The sequence below is a fragment of the Bombus terrestris genome, chromosome 11 (assembly GCF_910591885.1).
Source record: "Bombus terrestris chromosome 11, iyBomTerr1.2, whole genome shotgun sequence".
NCBI classification, from domain to species: Eukaryota; Metazoa; Arthropoda; class Insecta; order Hymenoptera; family Apidae; genus Bombus; species Bombus terrestris.
The window spans coordinates 14,807,366-14,832,425 of NC_063279.1; the positions used below are offsets into that span (position 1 = coordinate 14,807,366).

Here is a 25,060-nt window from a genome sequence, read left to right on the forward strand (position 1 = left end):
TAAATGCAAGAAGAAACATTATTGTTTCTTTATCTTTAAAAGATAAGTAAATATTGAAACATATTCTATCAACAGTATTATTTATACTGTTGTCTATTAGAAAGAACTAGTTTTTAGTTCTGGGATAGCTCTTTGGAAATATTAGAATTTTTGCTTAAATACATGAGTAAATAACATTATCATAATAGGTTGATCATACCTTATACGATATATGAATAATGGATAAATAAATCTAGACTAGAATCGCGTTTTACGAGTAATAAGGTGGTTTACACTATAACAATAACTGTCATTTTGCAGAAAGAGACGAAAGCAGGAGGGGGGCAGCGTTCTGAAATGCCGACTTGCGGGCGTGTGTGACATTTTGATGTAGAGTGTCTTTGATGATTTTCGTCATGTATTGATTTAATACATAGATATTTCCGAAAAAAGTTAAGTTTAGTCGATCTTTTCAGAGGAAAACAAATAACAATGAGCTATTTGAATTTAATGTAAAACATTGAATATATTAATTTTTTGTAGGAAGATGGATGTCGCAGTGATAGAAGTCCTTCAACAAGCGGGTAGTCAGGATCCCACTATTTTGAAACCAGCTGAACAAACTCTAAAACAATGGGAAACTGAAAGGGGATTCTACACTGCGTTATATGTAAGTTGCATGAATAAATGTAAAATAAATTTGATTAGATTGTAAGGAGGCAAAAATTTATTCCTGATCATTTTTATTTTAACTAGCATATATAAGCATATACTATTTGCTTATGTACGTAAGATTATTTTAGGTTATTTATTTTCATTACTAACGAAAGTCTAATTATTATATTGTGAGTAAAATATTAATAATTATTTCAGAATGTGTTTTCTAATCATTCCTTGAGTATCAATATTAGATGGATGGCTATTTTATGTTTCAAAAATGGTGTTGATAAATATTGGAGAAAAAATGCTCCAAAGTAAGTATTCTTTAACGCAATCAAATTTGGCTAATAGTATTAACATCTTAATGTAAATTAATTAATAAATAACATGCATTATTACTACAGTGGAATTGCAGATGACAAAAAGGAATTTCTTAGACAACGTTTAATAGTAAACTTTGAAGAACCTGTAAATCAGTTAGCTATCCAATTGGCAGCTCTCATTGCTAAAATTGCAAGGTAATTGATATTGATTAAATAATTTGCGTTTATTTTTCTCTCTGATTCATAAAATAAGTTAAACGAAATAATGTTGTGCAGATATGATTGGCCTAGAGAATGGCGCTCATTAATTCCAACCTTATTGGATGTTATAAGAGGACAAAATCCTTTGGCCCAGCATCGGGCACTGTTAATATTACATCATGTTGTTAAGTGTTTAGCCTCTAAACGTTTAGTTCCTGGCAGACGACTCTTCCAAGAATTAACCAGTAGTGTGTTCAGTTTTATTCTGAATGTGTGGAATACTTACACAGAATCTTTTCTTATAATGGCATCAAATGGGGCAGACACAAATCAGATACAGGAAGCTTTGGAAAAAGCGTTACTTCTATTGAGAATTCTTAGAACACTTATTGTAAATGGGTTTAATAAGCCTTCAGAATCCCATGATGCTATGTCATTCTTGGAAATTGTTTTTGAACGTGCAAGAACTTGTCTTGAATGTCGTTAGTATATTTCTCCTCTGATACTACCCTTAATATCAGTTATATATTTGTCTCTCTTAATAATGATTTTTATATAATTCTAGGAAAGACATTAATTTCAAGAGGTATACAGATGGAAGTATGCGATAAATTTATAATTCATTTAACTAAAGTATTAATAGGAGTATTAGAAATGCATCCATTTTGCTATGTAGAACTAATACCAACATCATTAGAATTTTCTGTTTTTTATTGTTTCACTGAAGCTGGTCAAGCCCTAGCTTTTGAAAGATTTGTTATACAGTGTTTAAATTTAATGAAAGGCATTTTATTATCTACATACTATAAACCAGCTAAAGTTCTCAAAGGTATATATGATGGATAATGGTATTTTGTAAATTTATGGGTGTGATTTATTAAGCTTGAAAATTTGTTAATACAGATACGAAAAATCCTTTAACGTTGAGAGCAAATCAATTGAGACAAGAATTTTTTACACCTGAAACATTAGCAGAAATTTGTTCAAGGCTGGTAACACATTATTTTCTTTTAACACCTGCTGAATTGGAATTATGGGATACAGATCCAGAAAGTTTTGGTAAATATTTGTATACATACATACATATATATATATATATATATATATATATATATATATATATGTCGGAGATGAAAGAACACAGGAACCTTCCCTTTGGAACTTTGGGAAGACCCCTAGTATTGTAATTTAGATTTCACCATAGCCGTATTAAGAAACTGTTGTCATTCGATCCGACTGTATTTATTTGAGATTTATGATAGTGAGCTCGGGCTCGAGGCGACAATCAGTCGCCGAACGTAGCCACGGTCAAAGGGATGAACGTTTTGTCTAACATAGGCATGAAGTAATTCTATAGCTCTCCTTAAAAGAAATACTTGGGACAGGGCACGACGGTAAACGTTTCAATGGTTTCTGCCCCGTGGCTCGCCACACGCAGACTTTGTCCTTCGGGTAAGATGATTGCCAGATGCCAACGCATCTCCACAGTATATGTTTAGCTGGGCGAGTACCCGCTACGAATATTAAGTTTCAATTATACAAAGTCTTTCAAATAGACAAATAGCCTGTGCCCCAACTACGGGAAGATAAGAGAAATCTATCCTTCCACGAACGACGCTTCTCGCTAGCAACTTTCCCCAAGGACGGCTAATATTTTTCTCTAACCACCAACATGGAAATTGACCAATTAACAGCAACGTCAATTTCCCTCACCCTTCGAACGAAGACTTTTCTCCACGAATCCGATGATCTCGTGCCCTTAGGCACACCCATCATAGTTTTCTTCGACAGCGTCACCGCGACGGAGAGTCATTCTCTCTAGTGCGATCTCATCAGTAATCGACCTGTCTTTCGTATACGTAATAATTGCCCCTTGCTCTAACATACAGTGTAACTTAGACGATAACGAAGGGTAAAGTTCGTCATCCCGTTGACCGCGGATTCGTTATTGAGCCTAGGATCATTGTCAATAGCTTCTCGAGTATCTAATTATCGCGATTACTTGTCCAATTCCATCATAGTCATATTTGCACTAGTAAATATCTCCTCTATCGCATAACGATCACATCTAGCGTCAATAGGGATTCGTTTCACGCCCTTAACCCTAACTCTAATCGTAACGCCAACCCGACATCAGAAGTGGGATCAGTGCCGATTATAACAGTGTTAGAACTTACGACCATCGCGCGCGAGTAACCCAGTCGCTAGTGCAAAATCGAGTGTGAAACCTAACAAGTTTTCGCTACCACGTTTTAACCCTTAAAATCGCACGTTCCGACCCCGCTGCACGGGGCGCAACTGTCAACCTGATTATGAAAGAAAACCATAATTTCAATAACAAGTGGCGAGTCGACTTCTACGTACTGGAAGCATCATCGGGTAGATCAAGTCATCTGGGTGAGTCGTTTCCATTTTACTCCGATTCGGGAGCCGAGCGTTCACTAATTAAAGAGTCCGTGGCCTCGAGATTTCTGGCAAAAGAATGACTGACATATTAGTAATGCGAGGAGCAGGAAATACTTGTATTAAACATACGCCTCCCATTTGTTCATCGTGTGTATTAATGATTTTTACATTGAAGACAATTTCTCATGTCCTTGCTGATAGTTATCTAAAATATGATATCGCGATTAGTTGCGGAACTCTAAGTCTGGGTTTTGACGTAACATTACACAAAATAGCCTCGCTATGTGTAAAACAAAAATAATTAATGTCTGTAATGAAACCACTGCAAACGAGATCGTCGTTAATGAAGCTGACACTGATGTACATGGTAATAATAAAAGTCGATCAATTTCTCTTCTCGACAAATTCAAAGATTCATTCGTTACGGATTCCCTACGTATTCGCGTAAATACAGGCCGGTTAGAAATACGATTAATTGATCCTAACATCACCGTACGAGGAAGTTCTTATAGATTTAGTGAGGAGGACCGAAGAGCGGTACGTGAGAAAATAAGCGTTTTAATTAAAGCAAAGATCATAAGGCCTAGTAATTCGCCATTCGCGAGCCTTACGTAACTCGTGAAGAAGAAAGCGGCTCAGATAGATTACGAGTGGTTCCCCGAGAACTAAATCAAAGTACCGTCGCGGATCGGTACCCTTTACTCCTTATTGCGGATCAAGTCGCGAGATTGCAAGAGGCGAGATATTTTATTAGCCTGGATATGGCCAGCGGGTTTCACCAAATTCCTACTTATCCTAATTCAGCGCAGTATACAGCGTTCGTTACTCCCGACAGACAATATGAGTAGATAACGATGCCGTTTGGACTGAAAAATTGCGCCGTCCGTCTTTCGGAGGGCCATTCGCAAGGCCCTAGGCGACCTCGCTCATTCGTACGTTGTTATTTATTTCGATAACGTTCTAGTTATTGCCGACTCGATAGATCAAGCGTTAGGAAGATTGAACACCGTATTAGATACCCTCGTAAAAGCAGGATTCTCTGTTAACTTTGCGAAATGTTCTTTTCTAAAAACATCGGTGCTCTATTTGAGATATGTAATTCATAACGAAGAAGTCCGTCCCAACCCGGGTAAAATACACACCTTAAGTTCTTTACCTGTGCCAACGGCCGCCACACAGTTCAGGCAGTTCATAGGGTTAGCTTCATACTTCCGAAAGTTCATCCCTAAATTCTCACAGGTGATGAAACCCCTGTATGCGCTCATCTCAAATAACAGAAATATAACTTGGACAGATAGGCACGAGAAAATAAGACAACAGGCAGTTTCCGCCCTGACCGACGCGCCGGTGTTAATGATATTCGACCCCAGTTACCCGATAGAACTACATACTGACGCTAGCTCGGAGAGTTACGGGGCGATTTTGACGCATCAAGTCGAAGGTAAAGGCAAAGCAATAGAGTATTACAGCAAAAGAACTACCCTCGCAGAATCTAGGTATAATTCCTACGAACTAGAGACGTTAGCAGTCGTAAACGCAGTCGAGCGTTTCCGTCACTATCTACATGGACGGGAATTTCTTGTCGTCACGGATTGCGACTCGTCGAAAGCGTCGAGTAATAAAGTACATTTAAATGACAGGGACCATCGGTGATGGGCCTACTTGCAGACTTTTGTTTTTGACATTATGTATCTGGAAAGTAAACGGACAGCCCACGTAGATTTCTTCTCGCGAAACCCCGTAGATTTAGACCACCGTAAAATTGATAAAATTGCGGAGAAAGAAATCAATCTGGCCGAAATATCGGAAGACTGGCTACTAGCCGAACAACGTCGTGATTCTCAAACCTTGGAAATCGTCAAGGAATTGCAAAACGATGAGCTCGCGGAAGACACCGCGAATACATACGAATTACGGTCCGGTACTCTTTACCGTAGGATACAAAGAAAAGACAGGACTCTCTGTTTACCTGTAGTCCTAAGAGGTTTTAGATAGTCTGTTATTAACCATGTGCACCAGTCAATTATGCACTTAGGTTGGGAGAAAACGCTCGAGAAACTATACGAGTATTACTGGTTCGAAGGGATGGCGAAGTACGTTCGCCGATTCATTGAGAACTGTCATGCTTGTCAAGTTTCGAAAGCTAGTTCAGGTAAGATACAAGCCGAACTACATCCTATACCTAAGACCAGCATGCCCTGGCATACGGTCCACATGGACATAACAGGCAAGTTGAGTGGTAAAAGCGATTCAAAGGAGTACGTCATTGTTTTGATCAACGTGCTCACTAAATTCGTATACCTGCATCATAATCGTAAGATAGATTTCCATAACACCATTAAAGCGCTTAAATCCGCTATATTTTTATTCGGAAGTCCCTGCCGGATAATAGCAGATCAGGAAAGATGTTCTAAGGGTAAAGAATTTCGAGAATTCTGCGAAAGCAAACGAATTAAAGTTCGCTTGATAGCGACCGGTGCTAGTAGAGCCAATAGACAGGTAGAGCGTGTTATGCGTACATTGAAAATATGTTCACGGTAGTAGAGACGACCGGGCGGTCATGGCAAGACGCGATTGGGGAGATACAATTGGCCCTGAATTGCACCACCAACCGCGTGACTAAGGCGAGCCCACTGAAACTACTAATCGGTAGGACAGCAAGACCGTACGACTTGTTGCTACCTGATAGCGTTGAAGAAAGAGGAATAGACATCTCCGATGTAAGACAACAGGCGACAAAAAAAAAAAAAAAAAAATATAGCAAGTAGCGCCAAACACGACAAAGAAAGATTCGATAACACCAAAGCTAAAGTGGTTAGGTTTAATGTCGGTGATTTCGTACCACGCAAAAACGAGAAAAGAAACCAAACCAAGCTAGAGCCAAAATTCAAGGGTCCATTCGTAATAGCAGAGATTTTGGAAGGGGATAGATATACTTTAAAGACATTAGATGGCAAACGATCGTATAAATACAGTCATGACAGATTAAGAAAATGCCGAATAGTTGCGTTCCTGCTGAGTTGGACGTCTGTAGTGATGACAATGGCAGTGACAATGACGATATGACTACACCGATCTCAGAGGATCATTAACACTATGACTATGACATGTAACATAGTTACATGTAACATGTAACATAGACATGTAACACAAGCCTAGTGTTACCATACACTAGCACACAAGCCTAGTGCGACCACATACTAGCATTCGATATTTCCACACAAGCCTACTGTGACCACACACTAGCATTCGATATTTCCACACAAGCCTAGTGCGACCACACACTAGCATTCGATATTCCCACATAAGCCTAGTGTGACCACACACTAGCATTCAGTGTCTCCATACACGCCTATTACATCAATGCACTCGTGTTCAGTGTCTCCATACACTGCACTCGCATTCAGTGTCTCCATACACGCCTATTACATCAATGCACTCGTGTTCAGTGTCTCCATACACTGCACTCGCATTCAGTGTCTCCATACACGCCTATTACATCAATGCACCCGTGTTCAGTGTCCCCATACACTGCACTCGCATTCAGTGTCTTCATACACACTTATTACGTCAATGCACCCGCACTCAGTGTCTCCACACACGCCCAGTGCGGTAATATGATCCAACAAACTGAGACTCGTCCGTGTACGAAATCGAAAATGATCTGTCATGTCATTACGGTCTGACTGGTAACTCACAAAATGCAACTGGCGCTTTGAATACCAATCATAATGCTACTGACTTTTGTGTTTTTTTTCTTCCCTACTTTATCATTGAACGTCCGATCGAAATTTTTGTTGTTAACCTGGGCCCTTGATCTATTTGGACAGTTAGTTAAACCATAAATAAACTAGTGTAATATAATTTAGCTAAACTATAAAGGAGTAAAATATTAGTCATATCAAGTCTAATGTTGGGAGAACCCAATATTTTAGATCCACCCGAGGACGTGTGATAGTCAGAATGGCCGTGTCGGAGATGAAAGAACACAGGAACCTTCCCTTTGGAACTTTGGGAAGACCCCTAGTATTGTAATTTAGATTTCACCATAGCCGTATTAAGAAACTGTTGTCATTCGATCCGACTGTATTTATTTGAGATTTATGATAGTGAGCTCGGGCTCGAGGCGACAATCAGTCGCCGAACGTAGCCACGGTCAAAGGGATGAACGTTTTGTCTAACAAAGGCATGAAGTAATTCTATAGCTCTCCTTAAAAGAAATACTTGGGACAGGGCACGACGGTAAACGTTTCAATGGTTTCTGCCCCGTGGCTCGCCACACGCAGACTTTGTCCTTCGGGTAAGATGATTGCCAGATGCCAACGCATCTCCACAGTATATGTTTAGCTGGGCGAGGACCCGCTACGAATATTAAGTTTCAATTATACAAAGTCTTTCAAATAGACAAATAGCCTGTGCCCCAACTACGGGAAGATAAGAGAAATCTATCCTTCCACGAACGACGCTTCTCGCTAGCAACTTTCCCCAAGGACGGCTAATATTTTTCTCTAACCACCAACATGGAAATTGACCAATTAACAGCAACGTCAATTTCCCTCACCCTTCGAACGAAGACTTTTCTCCACGAATCCGATGATCTCGTGCCCTTAGGCACACCCATCATAGTTTTCTTCGACAGCGTCACCGCGACGGAGAGTCATTCTCTCTAGTGCGATCTCATCAGTAATCGACCTGTCTTTCGTATACGTAATAATTGCCCCTTGCTCTAACATACAGTGTAACTTAGACGCTAACGAAGGGTAAAGTTCGTCATCCCGTTGACCGCGGATTCGTTATTGAGCCTAGGATCATTGTCAATAGCTTCTCGAGTATCTAATTATCGCGATTACTTGTCCAATTCCATCATAGTCATATTTGCACTAGTAAATATCTCCTCTATCGCATAACGATCACGTCTAGCGTCAATAGGGATTCGTTTCACGCCCTTAACCCTAACTCTAATCGTAACGCCAACCCGACATATATATATTATGTATATATATAAACATTGTACGTACATATATATATGTATGTAGAATGTTTTATATTTCTTATTTATACTGTTTTCAGTTGTCGATGATGGCGGTGAATCATGGAAATATAGCTTAAGGGTAAATATTTTATAGCCAACTATTTACAAATATTTATAAATGTATTATAATTGTAAAATTATACATTTTTATTTACTTTATAATTAATATTTTATTTTCCTTAGCCTTGTACGGAGTGTCTGTTTGTAGTAATTTTCCATCATTTTGGAGAAGTTCTTGTACCAGTTTTAGTTGAATTAATGCAAAGACATCATCAACCAGTTGACCCGAATAATTTGCATGCTATTCTAGTAAAAGATGCAGTATATAATGCAGTTGGTTTGGCTGCATTTGATTTATACGATGAGGTAAGAACAAAATATCACAAAAAAATCAGTGTAAATAGTCAGTCATCCAGTTTATCACGCTTCTATTTACTAGGTAAATTTTGATCAATGGTTTTCAACTACCTTAAAAGAAGAGTTGAAAATTCGAAGTAACAATTATAGAATTATTAGAAGACGAGTATGTTGGCTTATTGGGCGCTGGACAAGTAAGTAAAGTGCAGCTTTTTAAACAAGTAGGATTTATTATGTAATAATCTTGTATTGTAATAAAATTGCAGCTGTTAAGTTAAGTACAGAGTTAAGACCAGAATTATACAAACTTATGGTTGAAGTTTTGAGTCCTGAAGAAGATCTGGGTGTTCGCTTAGCAGCAAGCGATGCTTTAAAACTTGCGATAGATGATTTTCAATTTAATCCGGAAGAATTCTCGCCATATTTAGAACCAGCATTCTCTTTATTATTTTCGCTCCTAAAAGAAGTAAAAGAATGTGATACCAAGGTATGTATGTATATACTGTTATATGTTACTTTTAAAATATTGTTGTAGTTCGCAAAAACATATTTTAAATAATTTTCAGATGTATGTGTTATACGTGTTATCATTTATGATTGAACATGCTGGTAGTGAAATAAACCCACTTGTTGGAGCCCTCAGTTCATATTTGCCAGCACTTTGGCAAGAATGTGAAGAACATAATATGCTAAGATGTGCTATAATTTCAACACTTGTACATCTGGAAAAGGTACATATTTTTTATATTGTTTAATGAATTAAACTATATTAATATAAATCAAATTATTAATTTTGATATTGATAAATCAAATATATAACTCAATGATTTTATTAAAAATTTTAAATAATAGATAATATTTGAATTATTTTTTAGGCTTTAGGTTCTGAAAGCGTCCTTATAGAACCACAAGTAGTAGGTGTTATTGCATTAAGTTGTGACGTCAATCAAAATTGTCACGTTTATTTGTTAGAAGATGGCTTGCGATTACGGTCAGCTTTACTGCAAAATGCAGCTGCACCAACATTGGCTATAACGGAACTGACTAAAAATTTGCCTGCTGTATTAGGTTAGTAAATAATTCTATTTGACTATGATTCTTATAAACATGCAGAAAACTTGATGATCTTTATATTTTTCAGAAAAATCATTTGAACATTTAAAATTATGTTTGTATATAGTTCAAGCATATGTAATATTAAGTCCCCAAGAATTTTTAAGTCAAAGAGGAGCGATTATAATCGAAACACTTAGGCCACTTTTAGGAGATTTGAACTCGGAAGGAGTTGTAATGATAATGACAGTGTTTGAAATGTGTTTATGTGCTTCACCTCGGCAAAGTGCAAAACTTATTAAACCTGTTTTGATAACTATATTTGAGTGAGTATAGTTGCTTCAGTATGTTATAACAAGTTATGCACATTAATATTTCTTTGAATTTTGATAGAAATATGTATAAGGAAGAAGAAGTTACGATGACGATGACTATGTATTTATCTATCGTGGCAACAGAACGTTATACGTTATGTCGTAACAGTATATAACGTTATACGTTGTATCGTAATACTATATAACATTATACGTTATATCGAAATAGTATAGGGTCATACGTTATGTCTTAATACTATGTAACGTTATACGTTATATCGTAATGTGATATAACGTTATACGTTATATCGTAATGTGATATAACGTTATACGTTATATTGTAATACTATATAACGTTACACGTTGTAACTGTATACTACATAACGTTATACGTTATATCGTAATATTATATGACGTTATATCGTAATGTCGTAATGTGTTATATCGTAATACTATATAACGTTATACGTTATGTCGTAATACTATACAACGTTATACGTTATATCGTAATACTATATAGCAGTATACGTTATATCGTAATAGTATAGCGTTATACGTTATATCGTAATACTATATAACGTTAAACGTTATATCGTAACAGTATATAACATTATACGTTGTAACTGTATACTACATAACGTTATGCGTTATATCGTAGTGTTATATAACGTTATACGTTATATTGTAATACTTTGTAACGTTATACGTTATATTGTAATACTTTGTAACGTTATACGTTGTAACTGTATACTACATAACGTTATACGTTATATCGTAATGTGATATAATGTTATACGTTATATTGTAATACTATATAACGTTATACGTTGTAACTGTATACTACATAACGTTATACGTTATATCGTAATACTACATAACGTTATATGATATATCGTAATAGTTTGTAATGTTATAAGTTGTAACGGTATACTACATAACGTTATACTTTATATCGTAATACTATACAACATTATATGTTATATCGTAATACTATATAGCGTTATACGTTATATGGTAATACTATATAAAGTTATACGTTATATCGTAATACTGTAGAACGTTATACGTTATATCGTAATACTATATACCGTTATACGTTATGTCGTAACAGTATATAGCGTTATACGTTATATCGTAATATTATATGACGTTATATCGTAATGTCGTAATGTGTTATATCGTAATACTATATAACGTTATACGTTATGTCGTAATACTATACAACGTTATACGTTATATCGTAATACTATATAGCAGTATACGTTATATCGTAATAGTATAGCGTTATACGTTATATCGTAATACTATATAACGTTAAACGTTATATCGTAACAGTATATAACATTATACGTTGTAACTGTATACTACATAACGTTATGCGTTATATCGTAATACTATGTAACGTTATACGTAGTAACTGCATACTACATAACGTTATACGTTATATCGTAATGTTATATAACGTTATACGTTATATCGTAATACTATGTAACGTTATACGTTGTAACGGTATACTACATAACGTTATACGTTATATCGTAATGTTATATAACGTTATACGTTATATCGTAATACTATATAACGTTATACGTTGTAACTGTATACTACATAACGTTATACGTTATATCGTAATATTATATGACGTTATATCGTAATGTCGTAATGTGTTATATCGTAATACTATATAACGTTATACGTTATGTCGTAATACTATACAACGTTATACGTTATATCGTAATACTATATAGCAGTATACGTTATATCGTAATAGTATAGCGTTATACGTTATATCGTAATACTATATAACGTTAAACGTTATATCGTAACAGTATATAACATTATACGTTGTAACTGTATACTACATAACGTTATGCGTTATATCGTAATATTATATGACGTTATATCGTAATGTCGTAATGTGTTATATCGTAATACTATATAACGTTATACGTTATATCGAAATACTATACAACGTTATACGTTATATCGTAATACTATATAACGTTATACGTTGTATCGGTATACTACATAACGTTATACTTTATATAGTAATGCTATTCAACGTTATGCATTATATTCTAACACTATACAACGTTATACGTTACATCGTAGTACTATAGAACGTTATACGTTATCTCGCAATGATATATAACGTTCTAAGTTATATCGTAATGTTATATAACGTTATACGTTATATCGTAATGTGATATAACGTTATACGTTATATTGTAATACTATATAACGTTATACGTTGTAACTGTATACTACATAACATTATACGTTATATCGCAATATTTTTTAACGTTATACGTTATATCGTAATACTATATAACGTTATACGTTGTATCGGTATACTACATAACGTTATACTTTATATAGTAATGCTATTCAACGTTATGCATTATATTCTAACACTATACAACGTTATACGTTACATCGTAGTACTATAGAACGTTATACGTTATATCGCAATGATATATAACGTTCTAAGTTATATCGAAATACTATACAACGTTATACGTTATATCGTAATACTATATAGCATTATACGTTATATCGTAATAGTATAGCGTTATACGTTATGTCGTAATACTATATAACGTTATACATTATATCGTAATACTATATAACGTTATACGTTATATCGAAATACTATACAACGTTATACGTTATATCGTAATACTATGTAACGTTATACGTAGTAACTGCATACTACAAAACGTTACACGTTATATCGTAATGTTATATAACGTTATACGTTATATCGTAGTACTATGTAACGTTATACGTTGTAACGGTATACTACATAACGTTATACGTTATAACATAATGCTATATAACGTTATGTGTTATATCGTAATACTACATGACGTTATACGATATATCGTAAACATATGTAACGTTATACGTTATATCGTAATGCTATATAGCGTTATACATTATATCGTAATACTATATAACGTTATACGTTATGTCGTAATACTATATAACGTTATACGTTGTAACCGTATACTACGTAACGTTATACGTTATATCGTAATGTGATATAACGTTATACGTTATATTGTAATACTATATAACGTTATACGTTGTAACTGTATACTACATAACGTTATACGTTATATCGTAATATTATTTAACGTTATACGTTATATCGTAATACTATATAACGTTATACGTTATATCGAAATACTATACAAAGTTATACGTTATATCGTAATACTATGTAACGTTATACGTTGTAACGGTATACTACATAACGTTACACGTTATATCGTAATGTTACATAACGTTATACGTTATATCGTAATACTATGTAACGTTATACGTTGTAACGGTATACTACATAACGTTATACGTTATATCATAATGTTATATAACGTTACACGTTATAACGTAATTCTATACAGCGTTATACGTTATATCGTAATACTATATAACGTTATACGTTATATCGTAATGCTATACAGCGTTATACTTTATATCGTAATAGTATATAACGTTATAAGATGTATCCTAATACTATATAACGTTAAACGTTATTACGTAATAGTATACAACTTTATACGTTATATGATAGTACTATATAACGTCATACGTTATTACGTAATAGTATATATCGCTATACGTTATATGGTAATAATATACAACGTTATACGTGATATGGTAATACTACATAACGCTATACGTTACTACGTAATTGTATATAACGTGATATGTTATTACGTAATAGGATATACCGTTATACGTTATTACGTAATAGTATATCGTTATGCGTTATTACGTAATAGTATATAACGTTATACGTTATTACGTAATAGTTTATAACGTGATACGTTATTACGTAATAGTATATACCGTTATACGTTATATGGCAATAATATACAACGTTATACGTAATATAGTGATACTATATAACGTTATAGGTTATTACGTAACAGTATATAACATTATGCGTTATTACGTAGTAGTATATAACGTGATACGTTATTTCGTAATAGTATATAACGTGATACGTTATTACGTAATAGTATATATCGCTATACGTTATATGGTAATAATATACAACGTTATACGTGATATGGTAATACTACATAACGCTATACGTTATTACGTAATAGTATATAACGTGATAGGTTATTACGTAATAGGATATACCGTCATACGTTATATGGTAATAACATACAACGTTATACGTAATATAGTGATACTATATAACGTTATAGGTTATTACGTAACAGTATACAACGTTATACGTGATATAGTGATACTATATAACGTTATACGTTATTACGTAATAGTATATAACGTTATACGTTATTACGTAATAGTATATAACGTGATACGTTATTGCGTTACAGTATACAACGTTATACGTGATATGGTAATACTATATAACGTTATACGCTATTACGTAACAGTATACAACGTTATACGTGATATGGTAATACTATATAACGTGATACGTTATTACGTAACAGTATACAACGTTATACGTTATATGATAGTACTATATAATGTCATACGTTATTACGTAATATTATATATCGTTATACGTTATATGGTAATAATACACAACGTTATACGTTATGTGGCAATACCATATAACGTTATACGTTATTACGTAATATTATATATCGTTATACGTTATATGGTAATAATACACAACGTTATACGTTATGTGGCAATACCGTATAACGTTATACGTTATTACGTAATAGGATATACCGTTATACGTTATATGGTAATAATATACAACGTTATGCGTGATATAGTGATACTATATAACGTTATACGTTATTACGTAATAGTATATAACGTTATACGTTATTACGTAATAGTATATAACGTGATACGTTATTACGTAACAGTATACAACGTTATACGTGATATGGTAATACTATATAACGTTATACGCTATTACGTAACAGTATACAACGTTATACGTGATATGGTAATACTATATAACGTGATACGTTATTACGTAACAGTATACAACGTTATACGTTATATGATAGTACTATATAATGTCATACGTTATTACGTAATATTATATATCGTTATACGTTATATGGTAATAATACACAACGTTATACGTTATGTGGCAATACCATATAACGTTATACGTTATTACGTAATATTATATATCGTTATACGTTATATGGTAATAATACACAACGTTATACGTTATGTGGCAATACCGTATAACGTTATACGTTATTACGTAATAGGATATACCGTTATACGTTATATGGTAATAATATACAACGTTATACGTGATATAGTGATACTATATAACGTTATACGTTATTACGTAATAGTATATAACGTTATACGTTATTACGTAATAGTATATAACGTGATACGTTATTACGTAACAGTATACAACGTTATACGTGATATGGTAATACTATATAACGTTATACGCTATTACGTAACAGTATACAACGTTATACGTGATATGGTAATACTATATAACGTGATACGTTATTACGTAACAGTATACAACGTTATACGTTATATGATAGTACTATATAATGTCATACGTTATTACGTAATATTATATATCGTTATACGTTATATGGTAATAATACACAACGTTATACGTTATGTGGCAATACCATATAACGTCATACGTTATTACGTAATATTATATATCGTTATACGTTATATGGTAATAATACACAACGTTATACGTTATGTGGCAATACCGTATAACGTTATACGTTATTACGTAATAGGATATACCGTTATACGTTATATGGTAATAATATACAACGTTATACGTGATATAGTGATACTATATAACGTTATACGTTATTACGTAATAGTATATAACGTTATACGTTATTACGTAATAGTATATAACGTGATACGTTATTACGTAACAGTATACAACGTTATACGTGATATGGTAATACTATATAACGTTATACGCTATTACGTAACAGTATACAACGTTATACGTGATATGGTAATACTATATAACGTGATACGTTATTACGTAACAGTATACAACGTTATACGTTATATGATAGTACTATATAACGTCATACGTTATTACGTAATATTATATATCGTTATACGTTATATGGTAATAATACACAACGTTATACGTTATGTGGCAATACCATATAACGTTATACGTTATTACGTAATATTATATATCGTTATACGTTATATGGTAATAATACACAACGTTATACGTTATGTGGCAATACCGTATAACGTTATACGTTATTACGTAATAGGATATACCGTTATACGTTATATGGTAATAATATACAACGTTATACGTGATATAGTGATACTATATAACGTCATACGTTATTATTATTACGAAAAAGCTGAAACGAGCACAACGAACGGCCCTGTGCATAACAACGACGGCATACCGTACCGTCTCCCACGCGGCACTTTGCGTGTTGACCGGGAATCTCCTGATTTACGTAAAGATAAAGATGCTCGGAGAGACCTACGAGAGGAACAAGATCCATGAGTCCAGGATTGGCGCTGATGACGGCTGCAAGCTGAAGGAGGAACTGGAGGCGATTCGCAAGAAGGCCCAAGAGGAGTGGCAGAAGGAATGGAACAGCTACAAAAAGGAGAATGTCACGAAGAAATTAATACCGAGTGCGCTGCTATTTACCAAAAAGAAGATGGACATCGATCACCACACCATGCAGCTTCTAACCGGGCATGGGAGCTTCGGTGTCTATAGGAAGAGGATTGGCAAGGACAGCGACAGCAACTGTCTCAACTGTGGAGACCCTAACGACGATGCAGAGCACGCCCTCTTCGCGTGCCCGAAGTGAAAGGACAGAAGGATCGAGCTGGAGAACGCTCTTGGCGAGAAGATAGGCGTGGACAATCTGATCGCCACGGTGACCGCCAAGAACGAGAGCTGGAATAAATTCAGGCAATTCTGCAAGACCGTCATGTGTCACAGGAGGGTGACAGCGAGGGCCTGGGAAGAGGCAAGGAGGAGAACGAGTGAAACAACAACTACGCGGAGCAATGAAGGCAAGAATACAAAAGAACGAAAAACCGCAGAAGGAGATCAGCCCAGTATCCTGAACTGGCTGAGAAGATGACATGAGCAGTAACTGCCCGAAGAGGTAGATACAACGGGGCACGAAAGGACAACCCTGATGACTGCCGACAGGTTTTACCGGGGTTGTCTGCCCTCAAAGCGGAGGAAGAAGGAGGAGGGGTTTTTAGTGGGTATGGCAACGACATCCGACCGACTCCCACATAACCCAGTGACGCGGGTTACGGGGCATGCGTAATAGCATTTTCCCCTCCTCACGCAAAAAAAAAAAGAGTGATGTAGCCATCGCAAAGTTCATGGGCATCACCACCAGCACGTCATACTAAAGAGAGGAACAGAGTCCTACGACCGTACACGGAACGCCCTGCACCGTACCGAGAGGTATCCATGACCATATCGAAGACATCGCACAACATCTGCAAGGATAGGACAACAATCGGCTGACGCTTTACCACGTTAAGATCTATAATGTTATCTCTGGTAAGGGGGTATTGTAGCGGCACTCGACAACAAATACCGCTACTCGACACTAACCAAGCAACCAACTCTAGGTTTCGAACGTTCGGGACCCGGGTTCGATTCCCGGCGCCCGTGATCCTATTTTTCTTCCACGCATCAAAATGGAAGAATAATTAGCATTATCCCAGCAGCGACATCTACAGCCGGCAATTACTACTATCACGGACAACATATACCACCTCTACAATACTAATTAAGAATAATATTAAAATAACCATTGATGTTGATGATGACCTCTATAATTCCACCTTAATCATTTCAGAAACTTTAAAAATTACTAATTGCTTAAAATGATAAGCTTCTACCTTACGTATATGCTGTATAAATTTAGACGAGTATAATAGTGTATATATGAACATTACGAATATGGAACATGTAAGTGATATTACAAAAAGACAAGATATTACAAAAAAAATATAAATATTTATTAGGCTTATATACAGCTAATATTTAATAGGTTTATATACAACATATTTGTACACAATTTGTTAGTTTCATATTGTATTGGACGGTATCATTGCAGTCTTTTACTTTTGAATGGCGGGTGCAGACTGACTGCCCGATTTGGAATCTCGTATAGAAGCACTACGTCTTCGCTTTAGTTCTTCTTGATGTCTATTCTTAGCTTCCTTTTGCCGTTGTGCTAACAGCTTCGCATATTCTGCTGCTTGTTGCTTGCGAGCCAAGCAACGCTTCGTCTTTAGAGCCAGTCTATGCCTCTTTCTCTATATAAACATATTTTTATTTTACTATAAACTCCATACTTTTGAAAAATTTTAACTGAAACAAAACAACAATATAAATATAGATACATATATGTACAAACCTGGAGTGTAAGTGGGGTAATAAGACGTTGAATTTTAGGGGCTTTCGACCGCTGTGGTTTGCCCTCTTTTTGAATTGGTCGTTTCACAACGAATCGACGGACATCATCTTCCTTCGATAAGTTAAATAGTTTGCGAATTTTGCTCGCTCTCTTGGGTCCTAAACGGCGTGGGACTTCCTTGTCAGTTAAATCCGGGATATCCTGTAAGAATTTAATCAACTTATACATTAAATGCTTCTTAGCATTAAAAATGTTCTTTAACACGTTCACGTGGGCGTTGCTATTTGTATTTCTCGCCGTGGGGCAGCACTCGTATGGATTATTATTTGAAGGCCACATGCAATTCATAGATAGCTATTATACGAGTGTGCCCTTGGTTGAAGAAAAAAACTTTGGCAGAAAAAAACATTTATTTGTGGTACTGTAAAAATAAACAAAAAATTTCTACCGCCACAAACGATACAAAAACAAAAACGGGGCCACATTGTGAGTTTTGAAAATCGTAGCAGAGTTAAATTTTTTAAATGGATTGACAAAAGACCAGTTTATATGTTTACTACTTCCAAGAATCACATGTGTACAATTATTCAAGGAAAAAATGATGAAGTAAAGTCTGATATTTTTTTATAACGATGCAAAAAGGGGTGATGACTTATCCTATCAAATGACATCGTACTGTAGTTATTTACGGAAAACCGTTAAATGGTACAAAAAAATTATTATACAATTAATATGAGGGACTTGACTCATAATTCCGTGGTACATATATCAAAGATAATGTAATAAAGATATTAATATTTTGCAATTTAGAGAAAAAATTATTGTTCATCTTTGACCAATAATCACCACATTGCAGAAATGGCTATTGAAAAGCAAATACCTTCACAAAATGTTCACATTTTCTCCATTCACATAAAGGATCTGTAAGAAAGTCAAGAAAAAGAAGTAAGAAACGTTATAAATGCTTATATAAAAAAAATTAGAGATTATGCCATGAAAAAAAACTAAAAAAATTACGATATACTGCAATCATTGTGAGAGCCAGCCAGCACTTTGTTTCAAGTGCGTTTAAAAATTGCAAATAGAAATAAATAAACAATTAAGGTAAGGTAATTATAATATTGAATTGCTGTGTTTACTATCGAATTTTTGTTTTGTATGTTTATAATATTGAGATGAAATAAAATAAATCCTACTTCTTTTTCATTTAATAGACGTCAAATTTCCATTTAAATTTTCAAATATTTCAAATTGCGATTTTTTCTAGTTACTAAACGAACTACATTTTTGATGGTACGCACCATCTGATAGAACATTCAAGTGTGAGTCAAGTGTACGCTGCCTGATGCGAGACTCAAGCGCGAGCCACCGGTGATACGCGCCGGCGTGAACGTGTTAATAACTTAACTCACTGATCATTACATCCACAGATATGTTGACTTTTAGTGTATCGCTTATACACTGAGAAAAAGTGTAAATTACATAACACAGTCTCCCAAATCAAAACACTATAGTTAATCTTCCATGTTTACGATAGTATCATAAGATAATAAGACAATTCTAAGATACACCCTGAAACATGGATAATAGATAGAAAGTACAGTCAAATTAATACCTTTTCTCCTTTTTTGACAATGACGAGAGCGAGTACTGAAAGGTTGGAATCGACTATGCATCCATGGACAGATTTACGTTTACGCTCACCATCACGTCTAGGTCTGTTGCATGAATGTCCTTTTGAGAGCAATAAACGTACGCGCCCTAGTTACAGGAATTTTTAAAAAATTAAAATCAAACGAAATTAGAATAAAAAATGCTTGTGTTACCATTAGTCAGAACGCCCTGTTTCATAGGAAATCCTTGTTTATCATTGCCGCCGGAGATACGAACGACATATCCCTTCCATTCGTTACCGAGAGCATCAGCCTCTACTTCTGCGCCCATACGCTTTTCATAAAAAATTCTCAGCTTATGTTCATCGGAGATTTCAAACAGTTTTTGACATCCTGTTGCAGGATACGATACGTTCAACTAAAAAACACAAATATTATACAGCATATGCAAAGATTTATCAGCTTTTGCCAGTTTATTTAATGTACGTAATCAAACAAAAATGTTATATATACATAGCCATATAAAGCTTTATTAAAAAGTTAAAACAAAAATTCAAAATACAAGGGGACTAGTAAGAAACTCGTTATCACTATGCTATAAAATAACAGTAGATACAGCACCTTGTAATAAGGCTTCAATTGATTTATACTTATGAAGCATTTTTTGCTTGATAATAGCCATAAAATATATTCACAAAGGTCGGCTGTTTATACTTGTAGAGTGAAATATAGGTTAAACGTCTAAGACATTTTAATGAGGTTATGCTTACTTTCGTAGTATAATAATGAAAATTGTAAATCTTAATGCTCTATATGAAGAAAATTTAGCCTCTTGCCTTATGATTTAAGTTCCAATAGTGTGTGCCATAAACAACAAGATCAGTCACATGTCAAACCAATTTATGATTTGGCTGAGTGTTCGTGTCTTTTTGTAAATGCATGTGTACAGGCACAATTAATTTTACTTTGCAGGATGTTTGATAAATAAATACTACCAACTGATCATTGAACAAGTAAGATTTATTATCTTGAAGTCAATAATAAATCTAATAAATCAATAACATTTTTATTACAATTTCTAAAAAAACATATTTTAAATTATGAACGTCTTGAAAAAATTTACAAAAATTTAATAATCTTCAATCGTGTGATATCTTTCAAAGCGTATTGGTACATGTAATGCAACTTTACATCTTTTGCACTCCCACGTTGTTTCACTACGTTTTTTATGTTTTGTGCATGCTTTACAAGCTCTTGGTGGCTTTGATGTCGATGGTGTTGGATCTATATGCTTGGGAAAATGACCCCAATGTTTTCCATGCAGTCTCTTTGGTAAATCTCCATTCGATAATCGTCCTTTTCGTATATATTCTGGTAATGGTACATTTTTTTAGTAATGATTGGGCTATTTCAATTCTATATTCAGCATAAGTCTGTTTTTTGTGAGTATTTATTTTGTTGAATAAAATGTACGAGTTAAACAGAGCAATATCAAAGCGGTAAAAGAAAACTTTTCGGTATCCTTTCATACAATTCCTCGTCACAGGGAAGCATGCTAGCATTCGGTCTTGCCGGTCAATTCCTATCATTCTGCTATTTTGTGTTTTGAAGAAAGAATATAAATGTCTTGTATATCCTTCCATTTTAATGCCATTATTCCATTGCAGCTTCTCATTATATATTCACCCTTTTTTAATTTTACTTTATAAAAATCTTTTGGCATATTATTTCTGTTCCAGTGCACTGTTCCAACAACATTAGTTTTATTGTTAATTAAAGTTTTACACAGTTTTGGAGAACAATTGTTTAAATATAAAGTATGTCCTTTATGTAATATTGACTGTGATAGCTCTTTGACAACACTTTCAAATGCACTGTTACCAGAATTTATTTTATCACTACCAGTGTATATTTTAAGGTCATAGCAATAACCTGATTTTGACTCACATAATTTATAAAATTTTATACCAAATCTTACCCCTTCTGATGGATTAAATTGTTTATAGGATAAGCGTCTCTTATATTTCATCAATGATTCATTGATAGTAATGTTCTCTTGCATTGTATATACTTCTTTAAATCTTTGATTCAAAAAGTTTATCACAGGTTTTATTTTACATAATTTATCTGTATTGTTAGCCAAATTGTTATCTGCAAAATGCAAACATTTAGTTATTTGCAGAAATCTTTTGAACGGCATTGTTTTTCAGAAAATTGGAGTTTTTATAACTGCTTTCTTAGACCAATTCATTTGAATTGTTGGTTTTTTAACTTCAGCCATTATTATACATAGTGCAAAATATATTTTGATTTCACCACAGTCTATAGGAAACCAAGTTTTATCTATTTTTAGTCTTTTATTTTCATTGTTCATTATTTGGTTTGCGTATCGATTCGTCTCCATGACAATATTTTCCCAAAATATATTATCAAATATTATATTAAAAAAGTCTAATTCTTTTTTGTTTTCACCTAACTGATTCAAAATTGCCACTTTTATGCCAGGAATTTCTGTATAATTCCAGATTTTTGGATCATTAGTCTCTTCTTTCCAAATCCATAGCTGATTGTTGATGATTACTGTGGTCTTCATCGTCGGTATCATCTTCAATAATCAGTCGCTTACAACGTTTTCGTACAGGAAGTGAAATATCACTACTGTCACTATCATTATTTAAAATATCTATCAAATCACTTTTTGCAATGTTAGCTGAATTTACAATGTTCCCAACAACGCTTAATATTCTTTATGAAGTCATTTTTGAGAATAAATTTCTAATATTTTTCAAGAAAATATATTTGCATATCCGAATGCGGCCAAGAAAATTAGTAAGTATTTGTCGCGTGTAGCCCCAAGAACGTACCACGTCTCTCACACGTATTATTTACTTTTGGTCCGAATGACTTACCATGTCTCTCACACGTGTTATTTATATTTGGCCCGATCGACGTACCATATCTCTCGCACGATATTGTAGGATAAGGGGTTAAGTATTCTACATTTGGATATGACTTGCTTCATGCTACTTATGCCGAAGATAAATGAAATAAGTCTTATTTTAACATTGGTTAGGTATACAGATAAACGAATGTTTCATAAATTATATATATCTAAAATTACTTATAGCATTTCAATATATAAATTTTTATAGTAACTGTTTGTAATATTTGTTAGATTTTGAAATTATTATTGGATACGTACCTTCATTGTGAGAAGTATCAAGCAATGCAGCGAGCTATAAACAGAAAGACCGTATATCGCACAAGCGGACACTGAATGCGTAGTAGAGTGCGTGCACCGGATATCCGGTTTAAGTCCAATGAAATTTTAAAGTGAAAATAGCAATAAACAAACTCCTTATAAATCTGTAAACAAATCATATTGATACTTATGTTTTCATAGAAATTATAGCTTAAATTTTTAGTAGTAAATTAATTCATCAACGAATTACATTTCTCTGACAAACAGATGTGAAGAAAATTAATAACATTTCTTTCAAATATTTCAAATCACTAATGTATATGTACATATTTTATTATATAGAAAATATATAAATGCAAGAAGAAACATTATTGTTTCTTTATCTTTAAAAGATAAGTAAATATTGAAACATATTCTATCAACAGTATTATTTATACTGTTGTCTATTAGAAAGAACTAGTTTTTAGTTCTGGGATAGCTCTTTGGAAATATTAGAATTTTTGCTTAAATACATGAGTAAATAACATTATCATAATAGGTTGATCATACCTTATACGATATATGAATAATGGATAAATAAATCTAGACTAGAATCGCGTTTTACGAGTAATAAGGTGGTTTACACTATAACAATAACTGTCATTTTGCAGAAAGAGACGAAAGCAGGAGGGGGGCAGCGTTCTGAAATGCCGACTTGCGGGCGTGTGTGACATTTTGATGTAGAGTGTCTTTGATGATTTTCGTCATGTATTGATTTAATACATAGATATTTCCGAAAAAAGTTAAGTTTAGTCGATCTTTTCAGAGGAAAACAAATAACAATGAGCTATTTGAATTTAATGTAAAACATTGAATATATTAATTTTTTGTAGGAAGATGGATGTCGCAGTGATAGAAGTCCTTCAACAAGCGGGTAGTCAGGATCCCACTATTTTGAAACCAGCTGAACAAACTCTAAAACAATGGGAAACTGAAAGGGGATTCTACACTGCGTTATATGTAAGTTGCATGAATAAATGTAAAATAAATTTGATTAGATTGTAAGGAGGCAAAAATTTATTCCTGATCATTTTTATTTTAACTAGCATATATAAGCATATACTATTTGCTTATGTACGTAAGATTATTTTAGGTTATTTATTTTCATTACTAACGAAAGTCTAATTATTATATTGTGAGTAAAATATTAATAATTATTTCAGAATGTGTTTTCTAATCATTCCTTGAGTATCAATATTAGATGGATGGCTATTTTATGTTTCAAAAATGGTGTTGATAAATATTGGAGAAAAAATGCTCCAAAGTAAGTATTCTTTAACGCAATCAAATTTGGCTAATAGTATTAACATCTTAATGTAAATTAATTAATAAATAACATGCATTATTACTACAGTGGAATTGCAGATGACAAAAAGGAATTTCTTAGACAACGTTTAATAGTAAACTTTGAAGAACCTGTAAATCAGTTAGCTATCCAATTGGCAGCTCTCATTGCTAAAATTGCAAGGTAATTGATATTGATTA

General features: G+C 33.9%; 2 protein-coding genes across 3 annotated transcripts in view; one reads left to right on the plus strand and one right to left on the minus strand.

Moving 5' to 3' along the window:
• Positions 1–25,060, plus strand: part of LOC125384639 — a 225,330-nt gene that overhangs the window by 49,688 nt on the left and 150,582 nt on the right. For both annotated transcript variants that reach the window (XM_048409926.1, XM_048409925.1), the window contains exons 28-43: positions 523–649; positions 853–953; positions 1,044–1,157; positions 1,239–1,645; positions 1,729–1,992; positions 2,067–2,222; positions 8,640–8,680; positions 8,785–8,967; positions 9,041–9,152; positions 9,225–9,445; positions 9,525–9,689; positions 9,834–10,026; positions 10,100–10,337; positions 24,409–24,535; positions 24,739–24,839; positions 24,930–25,043. In XM_048409926.1, the coding sequence (XP_048265883.1) occupies positions 523–649; positions 853–953; positions 1,044–1,157; positions 1,239–1,645; positions 1,729–1,992; positions 2,067–2,222; positions 8,640–8,680; positions 8,785–8,967; positions 9,041–9,152; positions 9,225–9,445; positions 9,525–9,689; positions 9,834–10,026; positions 10,100–10,337; positions 24,409–24,535; positions 24,739–24,839; positions 24,930–25,043 (2,664 nt within the window). The remainder of the gene's footprint in view (positions 1–522; positions 650–852; positions 954–1,043; positions 1,158–1,238; positions 1,646–1,728; positions 1,993–2,066; positions 2,223–8,639; positions 8,681–8,784; positions 8,968–9,040; positions 9,153–9,224; positions 9,446–9,524; positions 9,690–9,833; positions 10,027–10,099; positions 10,338–24,408; positions 24,536–24,738; positions 24,840–24,929; positions 25,044–25,060) is intronic.
• On the minus strand, positions 18,299–23,678 carry LOC125385918 (40S ribosomal protein S6-like). Its single transcript, XM_048409937.1, has 5 exons — positions 23,537–23,678; positions 20,548–20,752; positions 20,337–20,482; positions 18,722–18,922; positions 18,299–18,620 (listed from the first exon to the last, which is right to left on the minus strand). The coding sequence occupies exons 1-5, from the start codon at positions 23,540–23,542 to the stop codon at positions 18,423–18,425; spliced, it is 756 nt and encodes a 251-aa protein (XP_048265894.1). The 5' UTR covers positions 23,543–23,678; the 3' UTR covers positions 18,299–18,422.

Bases quoted from the DNA above. Each gene is read 5' to 3' on its own strand.
- LOC125385918 (XM_048409937.1), bottom strand. The intron at 18,923-20,336 runs GTATTAATTTGA...AAATTCTTACAG, and splicing joins TTGTCAAAAAAGGAGAAAAG to GATATCCCGGATTTAACTGA. The intron at 18,621-18,721 runs GTTTGTACATAT...ATGTTTATATAG, and splicing joins TTACCCCACTTACACTCCAG to AGAAAGAGGCATAGACTGGC.